The sequence below is a fragment of the Netta rufina genome (assembly GCF_964035555.1).
Source record: "Netta rufina genome assembly, chromosome: 18".
Classification (NCBI taxonomy): domain Eukaryota; kingdom Metazoa; phylum Chordata; class Aves; order Anseriformes; family Anatidae; genus Netta; species Netta rufina.
Genome location: NC_140142.1, coordinates 8,597,010 through 8,620,163, shown reverse-complemented (window position 1 = coordinate 8,620,163; position 23,154 = coordinate 8,597,010). Strand labels below are relative to the sequence as shown.

The 23,154-nt window shown below is 56.2% G+C and overlaps 1 protein-coding gene across 1 annotated transcript; it reads right to left on the bottom strand.

Moving 5' to 3' along the window:
* Positions 1–402: 402 nt before the first annotated feature.
* On the bottom strand, positions 403–13,630 carry LOC311216371 (antigen WC1.1-like; the record flags this gene model as incomplete). Its single annotated transcript, XM_084297914.1, has 19 exons — positions 403–624; positions 1,515–1,669; positions 2,542–2,694; positions 3,386–3,481; positions 4,133–4,273; positions 4,542–4,577; positions 4,941–5,296; positions 5,817–6,174; positions 6,300–6,614; positions 6,695–7,021; positions 7,130–7,435; positions 7,845–7,982; positions 9,243–9,557; positions 10,277–10,591; positions 10,717–11,031; positions 11,112–11,438; positions 11,547–11,861; positions 12,263–12,400; positions 13,270–13,630. The coding sequence occupies 19 exons, from the start codon at positions 13,628–13,630 to the stop codon at positions 403–405; spliced, it is 4,689 nt and encodes a 1,562-aa protein (XP_084154040.1).
* Positions 13,631–23,154: the final 9,524 nt, after the last annotated feature.

Sequence of the window (23,154 nt, the reverse complement as noted above, 5' to 3'; positions counted from 1 at the left end):
ACTCATCATATTTGAAAAGTGGTGGCTGTGCAGTGAAGTTTCTACTGATTGTAACACAGAGAACATAACCTCCACTTTTTAAAAGGGAATAAAAGTAGGCCCAGGGAAGTCTAGCCCAGTCAGACCCACCTCTGAGCCCAACAAGATCATGGAACAGATCCTCCTGGAAACTCGGCTAAGGCATATGACAAATAAAGAGGTGATTGGTGACAGCCAACGTGTCTTCACTAAGGGCAGAGCGTGCCTGACATATCTGTAGGCCTACTGCAATGGTGTTACGGTGTTTGTGGGTAAGAGAAAAGTAACTGACATCATCTACCTGATTCGTGCAAAGTGTTTGACATATCCCTGTGGCATTCCTGTCTCTAAATTGGAGAGACATGGATCTGACAGATGGACCACTCAGTGGATATAAGGAATTGTCTGGATGGTCGCACTCACAGGGTTGTGGTCAACAGATCTATGTCCAAGTGGAGATCTGTTACGAATGGTGTTCTTCAGGGCTTGGTACTGGGACTGGCACAATTTCACATCTTTATTGGTGACATGGGCAGTGGGATTGAGTGCACCCTCAGCGAGTTTGCTGATGACAGCAATCAGTGTGCTGGAGGGAAGGGGTGTCATCTAATGGGGCCATGACAGGCTTGAGAGGTGGGCCTGTGTGAAACTCATGAACTTCAACAAGGCTGAGTGTAAAGTCCCACACATGGGTTGAAGCAGTCCTGTGCATAAATACAAGCTGGGTGGAGAAGGGAGTGAGAGCAGCCTTGAGGAGAGGGTCCTGGGAGTATGGTGCTTCAAAAACTCAATGTGTGTAAGCAATACGCACTTGTAGCCCTGAAAGCAAAATCCGGGGCTGCATCAGAATAAACATAGCCAGAAGGTCAGGGGAGATGATTCTCACTTTCTCTTCTGCTCTTGTGAGACCCCACTTAACATAGTGTGTTCAGCTCTGGGATCCCCAACGTGAGAAAGACATGGACCCATTGGAGCAAGTCCAGAGGAGGGCCACAAAAATGATAAGAGGGCTGGAGCATCTCTCCTGTGAAGAGGGAGAAGAGGGGGAATTAAGAACAGAAGGCCCTAGGAAGAACGTAGAGCAACCTTCCAGTAGCTCCAGAGGGCATAAAGGAAAGCTGGAGAGAGAGAATTTATTAGAGGATGTAGTAATAGGACAAGGGGAAATAGCTTTAAACTCAAAGAAGGTAGATTGAGATTAGATATTCAGAAGAAATCATTTACTCTGAGGGTGGTGAGGCACTGCAGGAGGTTGCCCGGAAAGGTTGTTGGATGGTGTCCCATCCCTAGAAGCATTCAAGGCCAGGCTGGATGGGGCTTTGAGCAACCTGATTTTGAGGAAAGTGTCCCTGACACAGCTAGGACAGCTGACACAAATGGATCAAACAGATGTTCCAGACCATCCAGCACCCCCTGCAGCCCACCACCCTACTACCAAAAACATCTCTCAGCCTGCAACAGAGGCGCCTGCTGGGGAAGAGCTGGGGAGGACCTACCAGCAGGATCAGGGAGGGCAGTATGGGTACTAAGTCCTGCCCAGGGGTCCAACACTTCTCACCACTCTGATCCTGCAGGAGAGGTTCTTCTGTCTGTGGGTTCTGGACAGTCATCCCTGGGTTCCACGGGGGCCCAAGGCTGTAGAAGATGGGTGCTACCAGCGAGTGCATCATGGGACATCACATAGAGCCACTTTTGCTGGAAACTGCCTGTGGCTGGCAGGATGGAAATGCCTCTGTCAGTAGGAATAGTGTCTAGGCACTGGGGGTTGTGGCAGCCCCCCAGCCTGATCCCAACCCTCTTGGTCCCAAGAAATGACCATTCCCCACTATTGCATCTTTGAGCTCTACTTCAATTGGTTAGCCTCAGAGAGAGACCCCGACACCTGGGCAGGGAAACACTGGGCCTGGGGCAAAGCCCCCAGAATGTTTTAATATAAACATTTGCCAGCACAAAGCACAAAAACAGGGAATACCAAGAGGGGAAATACCCATGTGTGTCTGCAGACTGCTGGAAAAGGGAGACCGTTCCCTGGCACTCACGGCTCTCCCAGTGGCACTGAGCTCTCCTCCTTCCTGGTTGCAACCAGCTGCTCGGCAGGGTTGGGCTCTGCTGGCCTGGAGCTCTGGGACACTTGTGCAGGTGGCTCTGGTGTCACATCCTGGGTGTCCTCATGGGGACATGCCAGAGACACCTCTTCAGCATCGTCATAGCACATGTGTACCAGAAAAGGGGACAAGGTGTCTCCCTCAGCTCCAGGGTGCCCAGCACTTCTCCGGGAGCGCAGGCTTCCCTCTGTAAGCATCAAGGCAGGCTGCTGTGGTTGGGCCTGTGGGGTGCTCCTCAGGGCTGTACAACACCTTCCCCCTCCACACCAGCCTGAGACACTCGGCCCATTCTCCCAGCCCCCCAAAATATCTCAGGACAGGTTCTCCATTTCAGGAGATCAGGCTCTAAATATTTCATGGATTCTCCTGGCCCTGGGATTGGCACCTAGGAAGTGGCAGTGCTGCATTGCCCTCTCACCTGTGGCTGTATTCCTGGGCCCATCTCCTTCCTCTGGTGTCCTGGGCACTTCCCAGTCCCCCTGCCCAGGGAAAGGATGCTCCCCAGGGTCAGAAACCTCCTCAGCATCATCGTAGCCATCCACTGGGTCACCTCCAGGCAGGACAGGGACATCTGAAAGGAGAGGAGAGGTGGTGGCAGTGAGAAGAGACGTTCTGCAGAGCAGAGGGTGGGAGGGCATGCAGGGACACAGGGCTGACATGCTGCTGGTGTCAGGGCCAAAGAAGAGCCCTCGTCCTTCCAGCTCTGATGGCGGCACTCAGTGGCACTGCTGTCTGTCTGTCTTCTGGGAGGAGAGATAGAGCCCTTCCTCTCCCTCCCCCTCCAATCCCTGGGGCTGGCCCCAGACCATCCTCCTCCTCTCTGTGCCTGGGGTAGGGCTTCAGCTGGGGCAGGGACCCCTCTGAAAAGGAGGCTGCAGAGAGCTGCAGTGGGTGCTGTGGGATGAGCCCTGCTGCCCCATCTTGTGGTCAGCACTGCTGGGGATGGGCAACCACAGCACTGGGTCAGAGTGGGGGGGAGACCACCCCTGCTACCCTGGGATGAGCCCATCCCGTAGGGGCTCCCAGAGCTGCCCTGGGACAGCCCCTTCGCTCAGCCCTTGGATGTACCCAGGGTGCAGGGCCAGGCAGAGAGGGGCTGTCCCCTCTGGGATGGGCAGAGCTGGTGTGGAGGAAGCTCCTCTGTGGGGGCCAACACCTGGATCACTCCCACAGATCCCATGGTCCAACCATTGGCAGGAGTTGCAGGGGACAGCCCTGGTCTGGGGTAGGGAGAAAGATCCCCTTCATGAACATACACCCACCTGAGAGACTGAACCTCGCCTGCTTCTCCCACGCCAGGCTGTAAGCGATCTCCTCGTACACGGCCTCAGGGAAGGGCTCCCCAGCTCTCCCAGAGCCTGGGGACAGAGGCAAGGCTGGTCTGGGGATGGGCAGAGAGGGACAGGACCCCACTGGGTTCCCTCAGCCCCATTCCCTAGGCCAGCACAGGGCTGTCCCCACAGCACAACCCCTCTGTGTTGTGTTGGCACTGCAACCACATCCCCATGGAGGGCAGCATCCCCATGGAGATGGTCTGGGGCAGCATCAGCCTTGCACCATCCCTTTGGAAACAGCCCTTGTGCCCCTTTGGTCCCCGGGTCATGTCCGAGTGCAGACCCTGCACCAATTCCCTCATTTCCCCTTCTCATGGAGCTGCTCTATCTCTGCCCCACACATCAATAGCACAGCCCGTGTCCTGTTGGGGGTGGCTGACACCACAGTGATGGACCCCGCTGCCCCATGCTCCTCCTGCCAGAGCTGCTCAGAGGACTGCCAGCAGTGCATCTTCCCCTTCTCACCCAGCCCAGCTCTCACATTTCTCTCCTCACCCCAGAACTGATGCCCCAGGGTCTGGACTCTCTCCACCCCTTGATGTTCGTCTGTCAGTCAGTGGGGCAGCACATGGGGCAGGAGGCAGCACATGGCTCTGTTTCTGTGCCCCAGGACACCAACACCCCCATCCCTGCCAGGAGGCATCTGCCCCCCAGGACCACTGGGGAAGGACCCACCTCTGCGCCGAGCCCTGGCGCTTCGCACCTGCCCAGCCAGGACGGCCAGGAGCAGGCAGAGGAGGGCCCCCAGGATGATGCAGATGACGACAGGCACCGAGATTCTATCGCTGCTGGTGGTTGGACGGCCCCGTGGGGGATCTGCATGGGCAGAAACATGGCAGGGGCAGCATCAGACAAGGGAGAGGCTGGGGACAGGATAAGCCACTGCTGACCACAGAAGGCAGCAGGGTCTGGGGGGGACAGGGCTGGGTGATGGGGCAGCTCCCACCCTGCTGGGTCCATCACAGACTTCTCCCATCTCCCTCAATTTCCTGGGAGTCTCACAGCCCAGCAAGGAGCCCCTTCCCCTGGCTGTAGGTCACAGCTTCTCTGTGGGCAGACCCAGCCCTGGGGAAGGACAGCTTACCTGCTTGTGGGGAGGATGTTGCTGTCCTGGGTGCAGCTGCAGGGGAGCAGAAGGAGAGCTGGGCTGAGAGGCTGGGGCTGTGGCACCAGGCAGCCTCCCTGGCAAATGACCCCAAAATTTGCCACCTGAATTGTCCCTCCTGTGGGGCTGGGCAGGGTGGCAGGGACTGGGCCCAGCACCACTGCTCTGGGCTGCTCACAGGACAGTGCAGGCAGCCCAGGGGATGTGCTGGCACATCCAGCCCCACAGAGGCTGCTCCCCACCCAACACCAGCCTCCCACTCTGCAGGGACACCCTTGCTCAGGCCAGCACTGGGGCCATGCCAGGATCCATCAGGGCAGACGCCCAAGCCAGCTCCTTGCCAAGCCCCCAGCCATGTCTCCCAGCCCCACTGCTCACCTGAGCAATGCACAGCCGCATCTGCCTTATGCTGGCAGGCACCGCTGTCCCCTGGCTGGGCCCAGCAGTCCTGCAGAGACAGCTCCGTCCCCCTGCACTCCATCAGCCACATGGGGCCCGTCCCCTCTCCAGCAGCAGCCTGGCCCAGGGCATAGACCGCGGGGCCACAGCCCAGCTGCCTGCACGCCACCTCGGCATCCCGCATGTCCCAGGCATTGTCACACAGCGTCCCCCAGGTGCCGCGGTGCCAGATCTCCACTCTGCCCGAGCAGCCGTCCTTGCCTCCCACGGTGCGGATCTTCTCCCTGTCTGGGGAGGCAGCAATGTCCCATGGCACCAGGACAACTGGGGGAGCCCTGCCAGGTAAGGGGGGCACGTGCAGGGGCAGCTCCCTACCTGTGCAGCTGGTGGAGTTGGGGCATGCAGCCACCTGCGGCCTTTCTGTCCGTGTCCCAAAGGAAAGAGAAGTTGGGCTGAAAAGGGCTGCTCTCGGGGTCATGCAGAAGAAAGCAGGGCTGACCTCTGCTCGCACATCCCCATGCTGGCTCAGGGCAGCAGCAGATCCCCATTCATTCCTCCCACACGTCACTGCATGGGGGACCCAAGTGCTTGGCCCCACAAGGTCCCTGGTTCACAGAGCAGCAGGAGGCTGTCCCTGGAGGGGGGACTCCTGAAAGCCCTGCATGGTCTCCTCTCAGACCTTGCGTGGAGATGCCTCTGCATCCCCTAGGGGCTGAGGGCAGCCCACATGTTGACTGCTGCTGGTGGGCATGGGTGGCTCTGAGAGCTGAAGTCACCTTTGTGCCACCAGCAGCAACAGGGTCTAATGCAGGAAGTCAAAGCCCCTCTGGGTTCCTTCTCTGAATTTCACCATACCCAGTGGGGAAGTGGACCTGGTGCCTTGAGAAACCAGATTTACCATTGCAGGTGATGTGGGTCTCTTCTCGGCTGTCATCACACGACTGCGGATCCCAGGCAGCAGAGGGACACTGCCAGAAGGAGCTGTTGCTCTTCCCACACTCCACGTGATCCAGCCATGCGGTGCCAGACAGCTTGGCAGAGTTTAAGATTATTTCCCAATCCCCCTCATTCCCGCAGCCCAGCTCCTTGCACACCAGTGACACGGTCTCGGTGGTCATGGAGTTGGAGCAAACGCTGCCCCACGTCCCGTTGTAGAAAACCTGAAGGCGCCCGGAGCAGCCGTCGCTGTTCTCCAGCCTCAAGGCCATGAACTCTGGAAGGAGGAAAGGCCCCAGGGATGTCCTTGGATGTCAGACACTGATAGCCTTAGCCTTACCTGGCTCTACCCTCACCCTGGCCTCACTGGCCCCAGCTTTCCTCCCAGCTCACAGCACAGACCTGAACAGATGACTCCCGCGTCCTCCTTGTGCCTGCAGTTGTGCTGCCCCCAGGCCTTGGCAGGGCAGTCCCAGAGAGCAGCTTCGGCCCCGGAGCAGTTGACACCATCCAGCCAGATCTGCCCGGAGCCCTCCCCAAACCGAGCAGAGCCGGCTGCCTCCAGGGCCCCTCCGCAGCCCAGCTGGCGGCAAACAACGGCGGCGTCGGCCAGGTCCCAGGCGTCGTCGCAGACGGTGCCCCAGCGCCCCTGGTAGTAGATCTCCACTCTCCCGGCACAGCGCCCGGCCCCGTCCGCCAGCCGGACCTGCCGGCTCCCTGCAGCAGGGAGAACCCCGACTGTCAGTGGCTTGCTGCCCTCCCAGCCACAAACCTGGGGGATGTGGAGCACCACTCACCCCGGCACACGACCCCCACGTCCTCCATGATCCCTGCTGTTGGCATGCTCTGAGGCAGGGAGGTGTTGCAGAGGCTCAGGTCAGCCTCGTGCCCTGCACACCGCACCCCACGCAGCCCCACGGGGCCCAGCCCTCGCTCGGCCCTCATGGGGGTGTAGGCTGCCTCTGCCTCTCCGCACTGCAGCTGCCGGCACACCACGCTGGCCTCCTGCATGTCCCACTGCTCATCCAGGACTCTGCCCCACGTCCCGTGCTGGAAGACCTCCACGCGCCCGTCGCACCGGCTCCCTCCGCCCACCAGCCGTACAGACATGTTGTGAGCCGGGCCTGGTGAGAGCAGAAATTCAGCCTGGCGCTGCCATGGGGTCCCCAAATTTGTGTGGCCGTGTCACAGTCCAGGGGCAAATGGACTTTGCAGCACTGCCCAGCACTCACCTGAGCAAATGACAGCAGCAGCGTTCTCCTGGGAGCACGGTGAGGCCCCCAGGGCAGTCACCGGGCACTGCCCCAGGTGGGCTTCAGTCCCGTCACAGTGGAACGAGTCTCTCCAGACGGGGCCGGTTCCTCTCCCAAAATGCCCTCCTCCAGGAATGGACTCAGCAAAGCCACAGCCGAGGTGCCGACAGAGAACGTGGGCGTCCGACAGGTCCCAGCGGGAGGCACAGAGGGTCCCCCACATCCCCAGCACCTCCACCTCCACCCTGCCCTCACACGCTGTGCTGCCGTTCACCAGCCTGAATCCTGTGTACTCAAGGACAAAGGAGGGTGAGAGAGGCCACATTTGTGCTCTTGTTCCCACAGGAGCTGCAGGAGAGGCCGAAGGGACAGCGTGCCTTTCTCCTCCTGCAGCACTCTAATTTTGGGGATGCAGACCACCACCTAACCCCACCTGTCTCCCAACCAGCACAGCCCAGTGCCCACCCTGCTCTCCTGCTCCCACCACAACCCCAGTGGCCATCATTCCACCCCAAGTCCTTACGTGTGCAGGTGACATGAGTGCCATTGCTGTGGGTGCAGGCCTTGTCCCTGGCAGCCCCCGTGGGGCAGAAGAGGATGGTGGATTCATTCCCCACACACTGCAGTTCTCTGTCCCAGACAGGACCGGCCCCTTCTCCCAGCTGAGCTGCCCCATGGACAGACAGGGCTGTGCCACACTGCAGCTCCCTGCACACCACCTCGGCAGCTTTGGCACCAAAGTGGGAGTGACAGACAGCTTTCCACTGGTCCCTGTCGTGGACCTCCAGACTTCCTGAGCAGGGGCTGTCCCCTCCGACCAGCCGCACAAATCCTGGAGCAACCAAGGAGACCTGTGAGTTCCCAGAGCCCTCTGGCACTTCCATGCCCACCTCCCACCTCATCCCTAAAGTGGCCAGATTCAGAGCTCCACGGCCATCCCAGCAGCTCTCAGTGGGTGCTGATGGCACAAAGAGGTCAGCCCCCCCCCCCTCCTTGATGATCCTCTGAATCCTGCGCAGCACCCATGGGCTGCCCTCTCTCCCAGCCCCCAGCTGCAGGCACCGCTCAGACAAACTGCTGCTACCCGGAGTCCCTGGGCTGCCCAGCACCGGCCCCAGCACTGCAGCACTCAGAGCATGTGGACCCATGGAAATGGGCCCAGGCACTGGGGGCTGCTGCAGTTGGCTCTGCCCCACCGGGCTCAGGCCAGGCTGAGGAACCCCTTGGAGCTTCAAAAAAAGTCCCCTGTTCCCACGGGCTGCTGCAGCTCTGGTGGAGCTGCTGTTAGAATGGGGCACATCCAGGGAGCAGGTAAAGGGGGGGTCCTCAGACAGGGACAAAGTGTGGTGCTGGGCATGGATGACCCCATCCACCAGCCACACACAGAGCAAAAGAGCAGGCAGAGAGCAGCCCTGGGCTGACACATGCTCCTGGTATGAGGGCAGGCACCAAGGAGAGCCAGAAGGTGTTGGCACAGCCCCTGGCACACAGGGTAGGCAGGAGAGGCTGGGCAGTGGGTCAGCACGGCCTGGAGGGGCCATGTCCCTAGAGGTTACCTCTCATGGGGTGACCTCGGGACAGGAACAAGGTGCTGCCTGCCTCCCTGCTCCTCTGTGCAAGCCCAGTGCTCCTGCCCTCTGAGTAGCCCCTCTGCTTTGGCCGCAGTTCTCTTGTCTGCCAGGGGTACAACCCAAAAGTCCTGGGCCATTGCACGCCCTTCCCTGAGGCTGCTGGTGGCTGGGGGAGCTGCTCTAGATTCCCCTGGCATAGGGACCAGCCTGCCAGACAGGGCCTGGGTGAATGGAAGAGAAAGATGGGAACCAGGCAGCACAGTGGGGAAGGGTGGGGGCTTTCCTCTCCCAGCCCCGGGCACCTCCCCAGGGTTGGCTGCTCCAGCCTCATGACCAGACTGGGTGTGCTCCCACTGGGCTTTCCCCAGGGACAAGGGACACCAGCAGTGACAGACCCAGCTCAGAGTGCAACTTGACACACAGAGCCATGTTCTGGTGTCCACTTGTTGCTTCCTGAGGTCACAGCCAGGTCCCTTAGGAGTGTCCTCATCCCAGAGGTAGGGAACAAGTTCAGTCCTTACCTGAACATGTCACTCCAGCATCCCAGCTGTGATCGCAGCCTGTTTGACCCCAGCCATTGTGTGTGCAGTCAGACAGGGCAGACTCCTTGCCATTACAGTGAACATCATCCATCCAAATGGAACCAGATCCTGGTCCAAAGTGTGCATTTCGAGGAGCTTCGAGAGCAACCCCACAGCCCAGCTGCCTACAAACCACTGCAGCATCGGTCATGTCCCAGCGGTCGCTGCACACGGTCCCCCACTGACCCCGGTGTTTCACCTCCACTCTCCCAGCACAGCGACTGCCACCATCCGCCAGCCTCACCTCTGCAGCCCCTTCAAACACCAACACAGGAAGGGTCAGGAGACCTTTGAGCCCCACAAGGTGGGTCTGTGAGTGCTCCCTCTGCTGCCCAGGCAGTCACAGGCCCCAGGGTGGGAGCCCTGTCCCCACTGATTGTCACTGGAGTGTTGGGGGGATTCTTCCTCTGCCCATGGGCTGCACTGAATCACAGAATCACAGAATCACAGAATTTCTAGGTTGGAAGAGACCTCAAGATCATCGAGTCCAACCTCTGACCTAACGCTAACAGTCCCCACTAAACTATATCCCTAAGACTGCTCTGGGGGTGCCCAACTACAGCCCTTCTGGGCCATTTGCTGCCCAGAGCCCTCATAACCCCCTCTTCCCACCCCATTGGCCCCCTGCCCCTGCCCATGCTCACCCACATACCACCCCCAGTCCTGCACAGGGTTCCCACTCCTCCCCTGACTAGCACCCTCTCCAAAGCACGGTGACTCTAACCCCATACTTCTTCCTATCCATCACCTGCACCAGGCACCTCTCAAATGCACCAAATTCCCAGGAGCTGATGGCAGCCTGGCCGTTGACTGATGCTGGTGAACCTGGGTGGCTCTGAGAGCTGAAGTCACCTTTGTGCCACCAGCAGCAACAGGGTCTAATGCAGGAAGTCAAAGCTCCTCTGGGTTCCTTCTCTGAATTTCACCATACCCAGTGGGGAACAGGACCTGGTGCCTTGAGAAACCAGATTTACCATTGCAGGTGATGTGGGTCTCTTCTCGGAGGTCATCACACGACTGCAGATGCCAGGCAGCAGAGGGACACTGCCAGAAGGAGCTGTTGCTCTTCCCACACTCCACGTGATCCAGCCATGCGGTGCCAGACAGCTTGGCAGAGTGTAAGATTATTTCCCAATCCCCCTCATTCCCGCAGCCCAGCTCCTTGCACACCAGTGACACGGTCTCGGTGGTCATGGAGTTGGAGCAAACGCTGCCCCACGTCCCGTTGTAGAAAACCTGAAGGCGCCCGGAGCAGCCGTCACTGTTCTCCAGCCTCAAGGCCATGAACTCTGGAAGGAGGAAAGGCCCCAGGGACATCCTTGGATGTCAGACACTGATAGCCTTAGCCTTACCTGGCTCTACCCTCACCCTGGCCTCACTGGCCCCAGCTCCCAACCCCGCTCCCAGCACAGACCTGAGCAGATGACTCCCACGTCCTCCTTGTGCCCGCAGTTGTGCTGCCCCCAGGCCTTGGCAGGGCAGTCCCAGAGAGCAGCTTCGGCCCCGGAGCAGTTGACGCCATCCAGCCAGATCTGCCCGGAGCCCTCCCCAAACCGAGCAGAGCCGGCTGCCTCCAGGGCCCCTCCGCAGCCCAGCTGGCGGCAAACGACGGCGGCGTCGGCCAGGTCCCAGGCGTCGTCACAGACGGTGCCCCAGCGCCCCTGGTAGTAGATCTCCACTCTCCCAGCACAGCGCCCGGCCCCGTCCGCCAGCCGGACCCGCCGGCTCCCTGCAGCAGGGAGAACCCCGGCTGTCAGTGGCTTGCTGCCCTCCCAGCCACAAACCTGGGGGACGTGCAGCACCACTCACCCCAGCAGACGACCCCCACGTCCTCCATGATCCCTGCTGTTGGCATGCTCTGAGGCAGGGAGGTGTTGCAGAGGCTCAGGTCAGCCTCGTGCCCTGCACACCGCACCCCACGCAGCCCCACAGGTCCCCATCCTCGCTCGGCCCTCACGGGGGTGTAGGCTGCCTCTGCCTCTCTGCACTGCAGCTGCCGGCACACCACGCTGGCCTCCTGCATGTCCCACTGCTCATCCAGGACTCTGCCCCACGTCCCGTGCTGGAAGACCTCCACGCGCCCGTCGCACCGGCTCCCTCCGCCCACCAGCCGTACAGACATGTTGTGAGCCGGGCCTGGTGAGAGCAGAAATTCAGCCTGGCGCTGCCATGGGGTCCCCAAATTTGTGTGGCCGTGTCACAGTCCAGGGGCAAATGGACTTTGCAGCACTGCCCAGCACTCACCTGAGCAAATGACAGCAGCAGCGTTCTCCTGGGAGCACGGTGAGGCCCCCAGGGCAGTCACCGGGCACTGCCCCAGGTGGGCTTCAGTCCCGTCACAGTGGAACGAGTCTCTCCAGACGGGGCCGGTTCCTCTCCCAAAATGCCCTCCTCCAGGAATGGACTCAGCAAAGCCACAGCCGAGGTGCCGACAGAGAACGTGGGCGTCCGACAGGTCCCAGCGGGAGGCACAGAGGGTCCCCCACATCCCCAGCACCTCCACCTCCACCCTGCCCTCACACGCTGTGCTGCCGTTCACCAGCCTGAAATCTGTGTACTCTGGGGACAAAGGATGGTGAGAGAGGCCACATTTGTGCTCTTGTTCCCACAGGATCTGCAGGAGAGGCCAAAGGGACAGCGTGCCTTTCTCCTCCTGCAGCACTCTAATTTTAGGGATGCAGACCACCACCTCACCCCACCTGTCCCCCAGCCAGCACAGCCCAGTGCCCACCCTGCTCTCCTTCCCCCACTACAACCCCAGTGTCCATCATCCCACCGCGAGTCCTTACGTGTGCAGGTGACATGAGTGCCATTGCTGTGGGTGCAGGCCTTGTCCTTGGAGGCCCCCCAGGGGCAGAAGAGGATGGTGGATTCATTCCCCACACACTGCAGCTCTCTGTCCCAGACAGGACCGGCCCCTTCTCCCAGCTGAGCTGCCCCATGGACAGACAGGGCTGTGCCACACTGCAGCTCCCTGCACACCACCTCGGCAGCTTTGGCACCAAAGTGGGAGTGACAGACAGCTTTCCACTGGTCCCTGTCGTGGACCTCCAGACTTCCTGAGCAGGGGCTGTCCCCTCCGACCAGCCGCACAAATCCTGGAGCAACCAAGGAGACCTGTGAGTTCCCAGAGCCCTCTGGCTCTTCCGTGCCCACCTCCCACCTCATCCCTGAGGTGGCCAGATTCAGAGCTCCATGGCCAGCCCAGCAGCTCTCAGTGGGTGCTGATGGCACAAAGAGGTCAGGGCCCCTGACACATGGGTCAGGAAAGCAGGTAGAGAGCAGCCCTGGGCTGACACGAGCTCCTGGTATGAGGGCAGGCACTGAGGAGAGCCAAGAGGTGCTGGCACAGCCCCTGGCACACAGGGTAGGCAGGAGAGGCTGGGCAGTGGGTCAGCACGGCCTGGAGGGGCCATGTCCCTAGAGGTTACCTCTCATGGGGTGACCTCGGGACAGGAACAAGGTGCTGCCTGCCACCCTGCTCTTCTGCTCAAGCCCAGTGCTCCTGCCCTCTGAGCAGCCCCTCTGCTTTGGCCGCAGTTCTCTTGTCTGCCAGGGGTACAACCCAAAAGTCCTGGGCCATTGCACGCCCTTCCCTGAGGCTGCTGGTGGCTGGGGGAGCTGCTCTAGATTCCCCTGGCATAGGGACCAGCCTGCCAGACAGGGCCTGGGTGAACGGCAGGAGAAAGATGGGAACCAGGCAGCACAATGGGGAAGGGTGAAGGCTTTCCTTTTCCAGCCCCAGACACCTCCCCAGGGTTGGCTACTCCAGCTTCAGGGCCAGGCTGGGTGTGCTCCCACTGGGCTTTCCCCAGGGACAAGGGACACCAGCAGTGACAGACCCAGCTCAGAGTGCAACTTGACACACAGAGCCATGTTCTGGTGTCCACTTGTTGCTTCCTGAGGTCACAGCCAGGTCCCTTTCACTGTCCTGGTCCCAGAGATAGGGAACAAGTTCAATCCTTACCTGAACATATCACTCCAGCGTCCTCATCGTGATAGCAGTTTACTTGACCCCACCCACTGTGGGTGCAGTCAGACAGGGCAGACTCAGTGCCATTACATTCAACATCATCCATCCAAATGGAACCAGATCCTGGCCCAAATTGTGCTGTCTGAAGAGCTTCAAGAGCAATCCCACAGCCCAGCTGCCTACAAACCACTGCAGCATCGAAGATGTCCCAGTAGTCGTCACACACGGTCCCCCACTGATGCTGGTGTTTCACCTCCACTCTCCCAGCACAGCGACTGCCACCATCCGCCAGCCTCACCTCCGCAGCCCCTTCAAACACCAACATAGGAAGGGTCAGGAGAGCTTCAATCCCCATACTGGGGGTCTGTGAGAGCCCCCTGCCCAAGAAGAGTCACAGGTCCCAGGGTGGGAGCCCTGCCCCACGTGCGGTCCCTGGGGCAGTGTGTGAGGGTGTCTCTCCACTCCCCATGGGCTATGCTGGCTGGGGGTACCCAGCTCTAGACCCCTGGGCCATTCGCTGCCCCACAGTCCTCAACACCTCCTCCCACCCCAGTGGCCCCCTGCCCCCACCCACCCCCACACAGCCCCCAGCCCTCCTCAGGGCTCCCACTCCTCCCCAGTCCAGTGTCCCACAAACAGCCCCATGCCCCTGAGCAGCTTCCATTGCTCATTGCCTGTCACAGGCACCTCCCAATAACACTATCCTACCCAGGATCTCTAGGGTGCCCACAGGGCACTGAGTTGATCACAAGGATACCAACAAACTGCGTCCCTTCTCCGTCCCTGCTGTCAGACCAGTCCCTGTGCTTAGCCAGGGCCCCAGGAAGGACACCTCTCTACCACTTCTGGGTGCAGATGCTCCAGTCCACTTCTGTTACTGGGACACAACCTGCACTCCTGGAGTCCGTATTTCCCCAGATCCCAGGGGCAGGGAACAGGACACAACCCCTCCGGGACATCCCAGACATTGGCTGTGCCCTGGAGATCACTGAGGGCCACTCTCACTGTCTGGGAGTCCTCCAGACCCAGGGTGACAGTGCCGGGAAAATAGGGGTCCCAAAAGGGTACCCAAGGTCAAGGTTTCTAGAAATGAAGCCAGGCATGGTCTGCCAAATACATGGGAGCTGTGGAAATGGATTACCCTCTCCCACCCAGACAGGCACAGATTAAAACACAGGGATGAGGGACCGAGCACCTTCTGCCTCTCATTTCAGTGGTGCCTGCAAAGCAACCCCACTCCCAGAGGGATCCCAATGACCGCACAGCTGCCCACTGGCCCCAATCTGTTGAAGAAAGCAGGTGCCACTTACCTCTGCAAGGCTGCACCCAGAGGAGCAGCCACAGCACCCAAGGGGACAGGAGTCCCTCTGTCCCCATCCTGAGGCTCCTGTCCTGACAGCAAGGCCCTGCTGCTGGAGTTCCTGGGGACCCACAAGGAAATGGAGATGATGGGAGGGCAATATATCTGTGCAGATGCTGTCCCAGCTGCAAGAGGAGCCAATCAAAGCAGTAAGCACCTTTTTAGACGTTATCGGCACTTATCTCCCCTCCGACGCAGCCCAGCTCTCCAATGAACTTCTCCAGCGCTCTTCATGACCATATATGAGGGACGGCTCCGCTGCGGCTCTCACGTCACTGCGGTGGGAGATCATCGTGGGGTAGGGCTGGGTGTGGGGGCAGATGGCTCTGACACCCCTTGCAGCCTGCTGTGGGAGCACGGAGCATCTCCTAAGCTGTAGCATCCAAGAGCCCAAGGTGTGATTGTCCGGCCGTCTCTGAGCCATGGGATCCAGGGGACTGGTCCTGCAGCGGGGCTGTGTCAGTCTAGGAAGAGCCCAGCCCCTGCCCCTGCTACAGCCCCCGCTGTGCTGGCAGCAGCAGCTGGGAAAGGCTTTTGGGCAGGGCCAGAGCCCCATGCCAGGAGCGCTGGCTGTCCCGTCCCTCCCCAGGGAGCCTCGTGTGGGGTCCCGGCAGCAGCCAGAGCTGGTCCAGGGCCTGCCCTGGCAGCAGAGCTGCAGCCCAGAGCCTCAGGCGTCTCCCTGGCTCTCAGCGTGTCACCCAGGGGCCGTTATTCCCCGCGGCGGGTCGGGAGCTGGAGCCTGCCTGCCACTGCAGGTGCACAAACCGCAGCCCACGTGACATGGCGCCCGGGCAGGAAGACGGTGGTTTCCTCCTGGCCCTGTGCCCAGGCATGGCCCTGCGGTGCCTCCCAGCCTCCTCACAGCTCTAAGCCTGGCACAGTCCAAGAAGTGTTGGGACAATGCTCTCAGATGTACAGTTTATTATATATATATATAAATATAAATACACACATATATATATATTTTATATTTTTAATAGAACACATGTTTTTATGAATATATACAATATATATATTACTTATACATTATTATATTTTTTATATTTTATTAGATTAAATATTATTCTTATATATTTCATGTATTATTATATAGTTCATATTATAATATATAATTACCGATATTATATTATAGATTATATTATATTTTTATTTGATAAATATTTTTATTACATAAAGTATTCCAGTATATTATACTGTATTATGTTATATTATACAGTATAATATATTATATTAATTATATTATATTATATATTTTATCTTATTTTATTTTATTTTTCATTAAATTAATTTTACATGTATTATACATATGTAAAAGGTTTATTTTTTATAAATCTATACATTATATATTTTAGTATTTTTAAAATATATTTACAGTTTGTATAGTTTTTTAGATACATATATAATTTATTTTATTGTCTGGTGGCTGGAGTTGGACTCACTGATCCTTGATTCTTTCCAACTCGGGCTATTTCATGATTCTGCCCAATACAGCTCCAGGTGATGCCATAGCATCTTCACATGCCATGGGCCTGCTCCTGGCCTATATTCAGACAGCAATGACCTCACAAACACCTACACAAGTTCTTGGCCTGTTCCAGGCCTGCCACCTCCTCAGGCACCAGTGACCTCACAGGTACCTGTACAATCCGTGGGCCTTGCCCTGACCTATCAGCTAATTGATCACCAGTGACCTCCCGAAAGACCCACACAAGCCATGTGCTTATTCCTGGCCTCCTGGCTTCTCAGGCACCAGGGTCCTCCCAGCATCTAGCACAGGCCACCCTTGCTCTCAGCCAGTTAGTTACACAGGCACCACTGGCATCCAAATGACATCCACAGGCCAGGGGACTGCTCCTGGCCTATCAACTCCTCAGCTGACCATGACCTCATATGCACATGTTGCCTAATGGAAGCTGTCCCTGCCTGTAGCAGAGGGATGTGGACTAGATGGTCACTAGAATTCCTACAACCCAAACCATTCTATGACTCTGTGATTCTCTGATATCCTTGCAGCTGATGCATACTCACCATGGAAGTAGTCAGGCTCCAGTGACCTTCCAAGAACTTATACAGCCATGCACCTGCTCCTGCCCTATTGGCTACTCAGCCAAGAGTGGCATCGCAAGTACATTCCCCAGGCATGGGTCTCCTTCCTGCCTGTCATCTTCTCAGGCTCCTGTGACCTCACAAGCTCTTACGAGAGCTGTGGGCCTGCTGCTGGTCTGTCAGCTCCACAGACACCACTGACCTGAGCACCACATAGACACCTGTTTGGTTTCTGTTCCCAATGAAGTAGTGTGATGCACCAGTAGACAGGTGCCTGGGGTTTCTGTCGGATTTCAGGAATAATCAAGCATGGGGTGCCATCGGTGACATGACATCATAAGCTCCCAAAGACCCACACAAGCCATATGCTTATTCCTGGCCTACTGGCTTCTCAGGCACCAGGGTCCTCACAACACCTAGCACAGGCCACCCTTGCTCTCAGCCTGTCAGCTACTCAGGCACCACTGTTATCACAGGAATATTCACCTGCCATGGGCCTGCTCATGGCCTATCAGATCTTCAGCTGACAGTGACCTCATAAACACAGATAATCTATTGGAAGATGTTAGTGTCCCTGTCCAAGACGGACGGTGGCTGCTCATGTTCAGCTGGCTGTTGACCAACATCCCCAGGTGCTTTTCTTCTGGACAGCTTTCCAGCCACTCTTCCCCAAGCCTATGCTACTGCATGGGGTTGTTATGATCCAAGTGCAGAAGCATTGTTGAATGTCATGTGATTGGACTCAGTCCATCAATCTAGCCTTTCCACATCCCTCTGCAAAGCTTTCCTACCCTCAAGCAGATCAACTGTCCCACCTAACTTCTTGTCATCTGCAGATATACTGAGGGTGTACTTGATCCTCTCATTCGGATCATAGATCTAAATATTAAATAAAACCGGACCCAATCCCTGGGAATCCCTGGGGAATGTCACTGATGACTAAGCTGAACATCTGGTCAACTGACACCAACTGGACTGAACTCCCTTCACTCCTTCACTCTTTGAGCATGGCCATTTAGAAAGTTCTTCAACCAGCAAACTGTACACTTGTCCAAGCCATGAGCGTCCAGATGGGTTGTCATTCTGCAGGGCTACTTCTGGTGAGGCTGAGTGAATACTAAGATGTAGCTCCTTCTTTTATGCTTTTTCTAATGCCCTGTTCTCAGTCCTTTCAAACCAACTAAGCATGAATCTGGTGCTTGTGATGAGCTGGTGCTCAGGTCGTGTTCCAGTTACTTGCTATATCATGTATCATTGTGGTTGAGTTTGTACAGCACTGGCATTCTCGCACTCCCTTGTATCTCTGTTTGCTTGAGTCTGCGGTGTCAATGGTAGTTCAGGAAGACTGGGAGGGGAGTGGCTTCAGGGGAAGCACGAGGTTGCTTCTGTCACAGTGGGACTTTGGTCTGCCTGCACAGTTCAGTGGCTCAAGCTCTGACACAGCCAGGAGTTCCACACTTCAAGGGAATCCCAAAGGTAGTTCCTTCCTGAAGGGCGATGCCATCCTGAGTCCTGTCCTTGCCTGTGCAACATCTATCAAAGTGTCGATACAAGTTTGTCCTCAGAAGAAAGGCCCCATCACAATGGGCTGCCTAGAGCTGGGCTCCTCTCTACAGTTCTGACCTGGAGTCTTCTCCTGCAGGGCCTCTCCGTGGACTGCATCCTCCTTCAGGCCACATCCACCTGCTCCCACATGGGGTCTTCCATCAGTTGCCATGTGGAGATCTGCTCCAACATGGTGCACCATGGGCTGCAGGGCAACTTCTGCTCTGCCACCTGGAGCACTTCCACACCCTATTTCTTCATTGACCTTGGTGTCTGCAGGGTTGTTTCTCTCAGCTTCATGAGGCCAAACTGCTTCAGTTAAGTGACTAAACCAAAAGAATGCAGGATTTGGGGATTAGGTGTTCAGGTTAGGCTTTAGGGATTAGATCTTGCCTTCCAGGGTTAGTGGTTGGGCAGAGTATTAGAGGGAGGCCTGTGTTTACTGCTTTGGCTTCTAGTCTGTGTCTAGTGTAGAGACTATGTTATGTTACATTGGGATTTTCTTCAGGGCTCTGTTGAGGAATTATGTTAAGGCTGGAATTCAATGCTAGGGATGAAAGGCCGAGGAATAGGGTAAGAAATGAGCTAAGAGTGTATGGTAAGGCCTTATGGATTTGGGACTTGGCTAACCCATGCCAGGTGAGGTTTGAGGTTGGGGTAAGAGTAGTGGATTCCTTGCAGAGAGAGGGATAGCATTTAGATGTAGGGGTAAGTAGGGCTTATGGTTACTGCTTCAAAATATTGCCAGGGCTTGACATGGATGTTTTCCTAGTAAGTGTTGCAGCAGCACAGCCTTGCCTGAACCCCTCTCACCTCTTCCAGATCTTTCCTTTCTGTTAGCCAAGTCCCTCTTCTCTCCCCCAAATCTCCCACCTTTATTCTCTCAGCTTTCCCCTGGTCTCCCCAAATGTGTCACCCTGTTGGGGGCAGCTTTCTGAAGGCCTTTATGACCTCAGAGGCTCTGCCTCCCTGCTGTTGGCCAGCCAGCTGCTGGGACAGAAGTTACCTCACAGCCAGCATCCACAGGGCTACAAGGAGGTGTTGTGCTCAGCAGGCCTCTTCCCAGCCCATCCAGGAATACCCGGTGTAGGGGATGCCCTGCACAATCCCTCAGGTACCCTGTGGGCTGAGCAACTCATGCTTCAGAACACCTCCCACCTGTCTGGACTCACATTTCCCTGGGAGTTCTTCAGCTCCTTCAGGGCATCCTGAAGGAAATGACCACCTCAATATGCAAAAAAATTATCAAGTACTGAGTGCACATGTTAGGGAAGTGTTCAAAACTCTCTGTGGTAGGTGGGAAAGTCTTCATGTCTAGATTTGTTTCATTCAAGTGCATTCCCAGGGCACATTGCCATTAAAAGGAAGGTGACCTTGCGTCACTGTCTGTCCCACAGTATAGTCCTAGGGAATATCTTATGGAACTTCTGCTCACTGGTAGTCATCTCTCCACACCCACATCTTGTGCACTGTCATATGGAGAATAAAGACATGGACTCCTGATACACTAATTCATTATCCCTCAGAGGAGGAAATATCAACCACTTGTGTGAGCTGTGGCAAGAGCCCCGTCTGGGAATGGTGGTTGCAAGGAGTTGTTCTGGGACCATTGCCCTGAGGCAGCATTTCCCAGAGTGTCCAGAGAACAGTGGTCCATCCGAGCCGGTTCTCTGCTGGTTCTCCCTGTCTCACCCAGGAGGCCAGCTCAGCCCAGACCCTCCCAAGTTCTCCACACCTCCATCTCCTATCCCCAACCCAGCCCAGCCCAGAAGAGCAGCCCATGCTGGGCAGACCCCAAAGTATCAAATGGAGAAGTGGAGGGCAGTGGCAGTATCTCTGCTGCTGCCATCTGCAGGAGATTCCCCTCCCACAGGCATCCTGCAGCTCCCCAGGCCAGCCCCAATCCCCAGCACAGCACAGCACCACACTGCTGGCCCTGGGGCTCTTCAGGCACCACCACTGCAAACACACAGAGCTCTGCTCTGCTCCCAGGACACCCCATGTCCCACACAGCCTTGCCCCAGCCCAGCACGTCTGGGATGGTCTGAGTAGCCATTCCTGCAGCCCCTGCCCATGCTGCCCACAGCCCCCAGCTGGTGGTGCTGCTCTGCAGAGCAAGGGGGCTGTGGTGCGTGGGGCTGTGGGGGCACTCTGCAGGGCCGTGCTGGTCAGGCTGGGAAGGCAGAGCCAGCTGGTAGGGGGCACTGCCACTGACTGCCTCCCACACAAGTGGTTCCTTGGCCATGGATAGCCGGCACAGATAGCCGGCCTTCTTCAGAGTCAGAGACTCATGGAATAGCCCGAGCTGGAAGGGACCCACAAGGATCATCGAGTCCAACTCACTTCCAATGTCAGGATATGTTTTGGGGTGATTCACTTTATTCAATCTATGAAATTTCACCAGAGGTATAACAACCAATTCAACAGAGAGCTTTCCCTATGCCTGCAGTGTTCCCTGGAGTTGCAGAGCTCTGCTTTTCTCACCCAGATTTAGCACCTCAGGGTGGCTCCACCTGGGACGTGCCCGTGCTCTATGGGCTCCACGTGCTATTGACTCCCTGGCACACACTGTCCCTGCTGAGTGCTTGGGCTCTCCTGGCAGCTCCCTCTTTCCTCCTGAAAGAAGCCTGTCTGCCATTATCCCTCTCACCCACTATGTACAGAGGCAGGTGAATTCACCATCTCTGTGGGTCCTGTCCAAGAACAGGGAACAATCACAGGTTCAGCCTGGCAATGCTGCACCCTGGCAATGCTGCTGTGGCAGGACCCTTCTCCCCTCCACCTCTGCAATCTGCCACGTGCCCCTGAAGCTCCACCACAGGTCTACAAGGAAGGGTATCAGGCAAGTAATTCAATGCATGGTCCTTTCTTTTGTTAAAATACTCAGAAAGCCTGACCCACCATTTATACAAAAACTTGGAGTCACATGAGACAGATACATACAGTGTAGGAAGGTATGAACAATGGTATTTCTTTGTGGGAAACACTATGAGAAGTAAAGCAAAGTAAAAAAGGAAAAAAAAATAAACAAATAGAAAGATTTCTGGGTATGTATACAGTTAACATTAAGAACACAGACAGTTTATTCCTTCTGAAAAATCTCCAGTCATCACTTTCCATACTACATCCTTGAGCTCCCGATTCCTCATGCTGTAGATGAGGGGGTTCACTGCTGGAGGCACCACCGAGTCCAGAACTGTCAGCAAAAGATTAAGGGAGGAAGAGGACATAGACGGGGGCTTCAGGTAGGCAAAAAAGGCAGTGCTGAGAAACAGGGAGACCACAGCCAGGTGAGGGAGGCATGTGGAAAAGGCTTTGTGTCATCCTTTGTGTCATTCCCCTAGAAAGGGGCTTAGCTGCCTCCCCGTGCCTCACAGAATCCCACTGGAGTTGGGATTCCTCTTCCTTGGTTCAGGTGGGCACAAACCAGGCAGCTCTATGTAAGCTGCTTGTCTCAGCTTTCAGCACTTTGGATGGAGACAGAGGCCAAAAGGGAGCTGTTCAGAGGCAGACACCAGGTGATATTGGAGATGGCAGAGTGACATCTGAGTGACATTTGAAGTGCCAAATTCCTCTGGGCCATAAACAGAGATTTTATTATTGCATGTACAATGTAATATAACTGTAGCCATTGCTCAATAGCAAAGAAATAAAAGAAATAAAAGGCATGCTGTGACCTAGTTGCCATCACTGGAACGTGGTGGGACCACTCCCATGACTGGAGTGCTGCAATGACTGGTTATGGGCTCTTCAGAAGAGACAGACAGAAGACAGACAGAACAGAAAGGGTGGTGGTGTGGCTCTTTATATTAGGGGGTGTTTTGACATTGCAGAACTCGAATCTGGGAATGATAATATTGAGTCCCTATAGGTGAGGGTCAGAGGGAAGGCCAACAAGGCAGGCATCCTGGTGGGGATATCTTATTGACCGCCAAACCAGGATGAGGAGACAGATGAGGCATTCTACAAGCACACTTTGAGCTGGTCAGGACACTGGTTGGCAGAGTGCCTTGGGAGGCAGTTCTGAAGGACAGAGGAGTCCAGAAAGGTTGAGCACTCTTCAAGAAGGAAATCTTCAAGGCTCAGGAGCAATCTGTCCATCCCCACTGTCGTGGTTTAACCCGGCCAGCAGCTAAACACCACGCAGCCGTTCGCTCACCCTCCCCCTCCCTCTCTGGGACGGGGGAGAGAAATGGAAAGTGAAGCCTGTGAGTTGAGATAAAGACAGTTCAATAAGACAGGAAAATAATGACAATAATAATAATAATAATAATAATAATAATAATAATAATAATAATAATAATAATACAATGGTGATAATAGTACTACTAATAATAATATGTACAAACAAGTGATGCACAATGCAATTGCTCACCACCTGCTGACTGATGCCCAGCCTAACCCCGAGTAGTCCTGCCCCCTCCACCCAGCTAGCCACCCCTATATATTGTTTAGCATGACGTCAGATGGGATGGAATACCCCTTTGGCTAGTTTGGGTCACCTGTCCTGGGTCTGTCCCCTCCCAGCTCTTACTGCACCCCCAGCCTGCCTGTTGGCAGGACAGAGCAAGAAGCTGATATGTCCTTGGTTTAGTATAAGCACTGCTCTGCAACAATGAAAACATTGGGGTGTTATCAGCACTCTTCTCATCCTAAGCCAAAACACAGCATTCCACCAGCTACTAGGAAGAAAATTCTGTTCTAACTGAAACCAGGACACCCACGTACCCAAAGATGAGCCAGCATGGAAGAAGACTGGCTTGGCTGAACAGAAAGTTGTGGCTAGAGCTTAGGAAGAAAAAGAGGGTTTAGGACCTTTGGAAAAGAGGGCAGGCCACTCAGGAGGACTATAAGGACCTTGTGAGGATCTCCAGGGACAAAATTAGAAAGGCCAAAGCTCATCTGGAGCTCACTCTCACTGCTGCTGT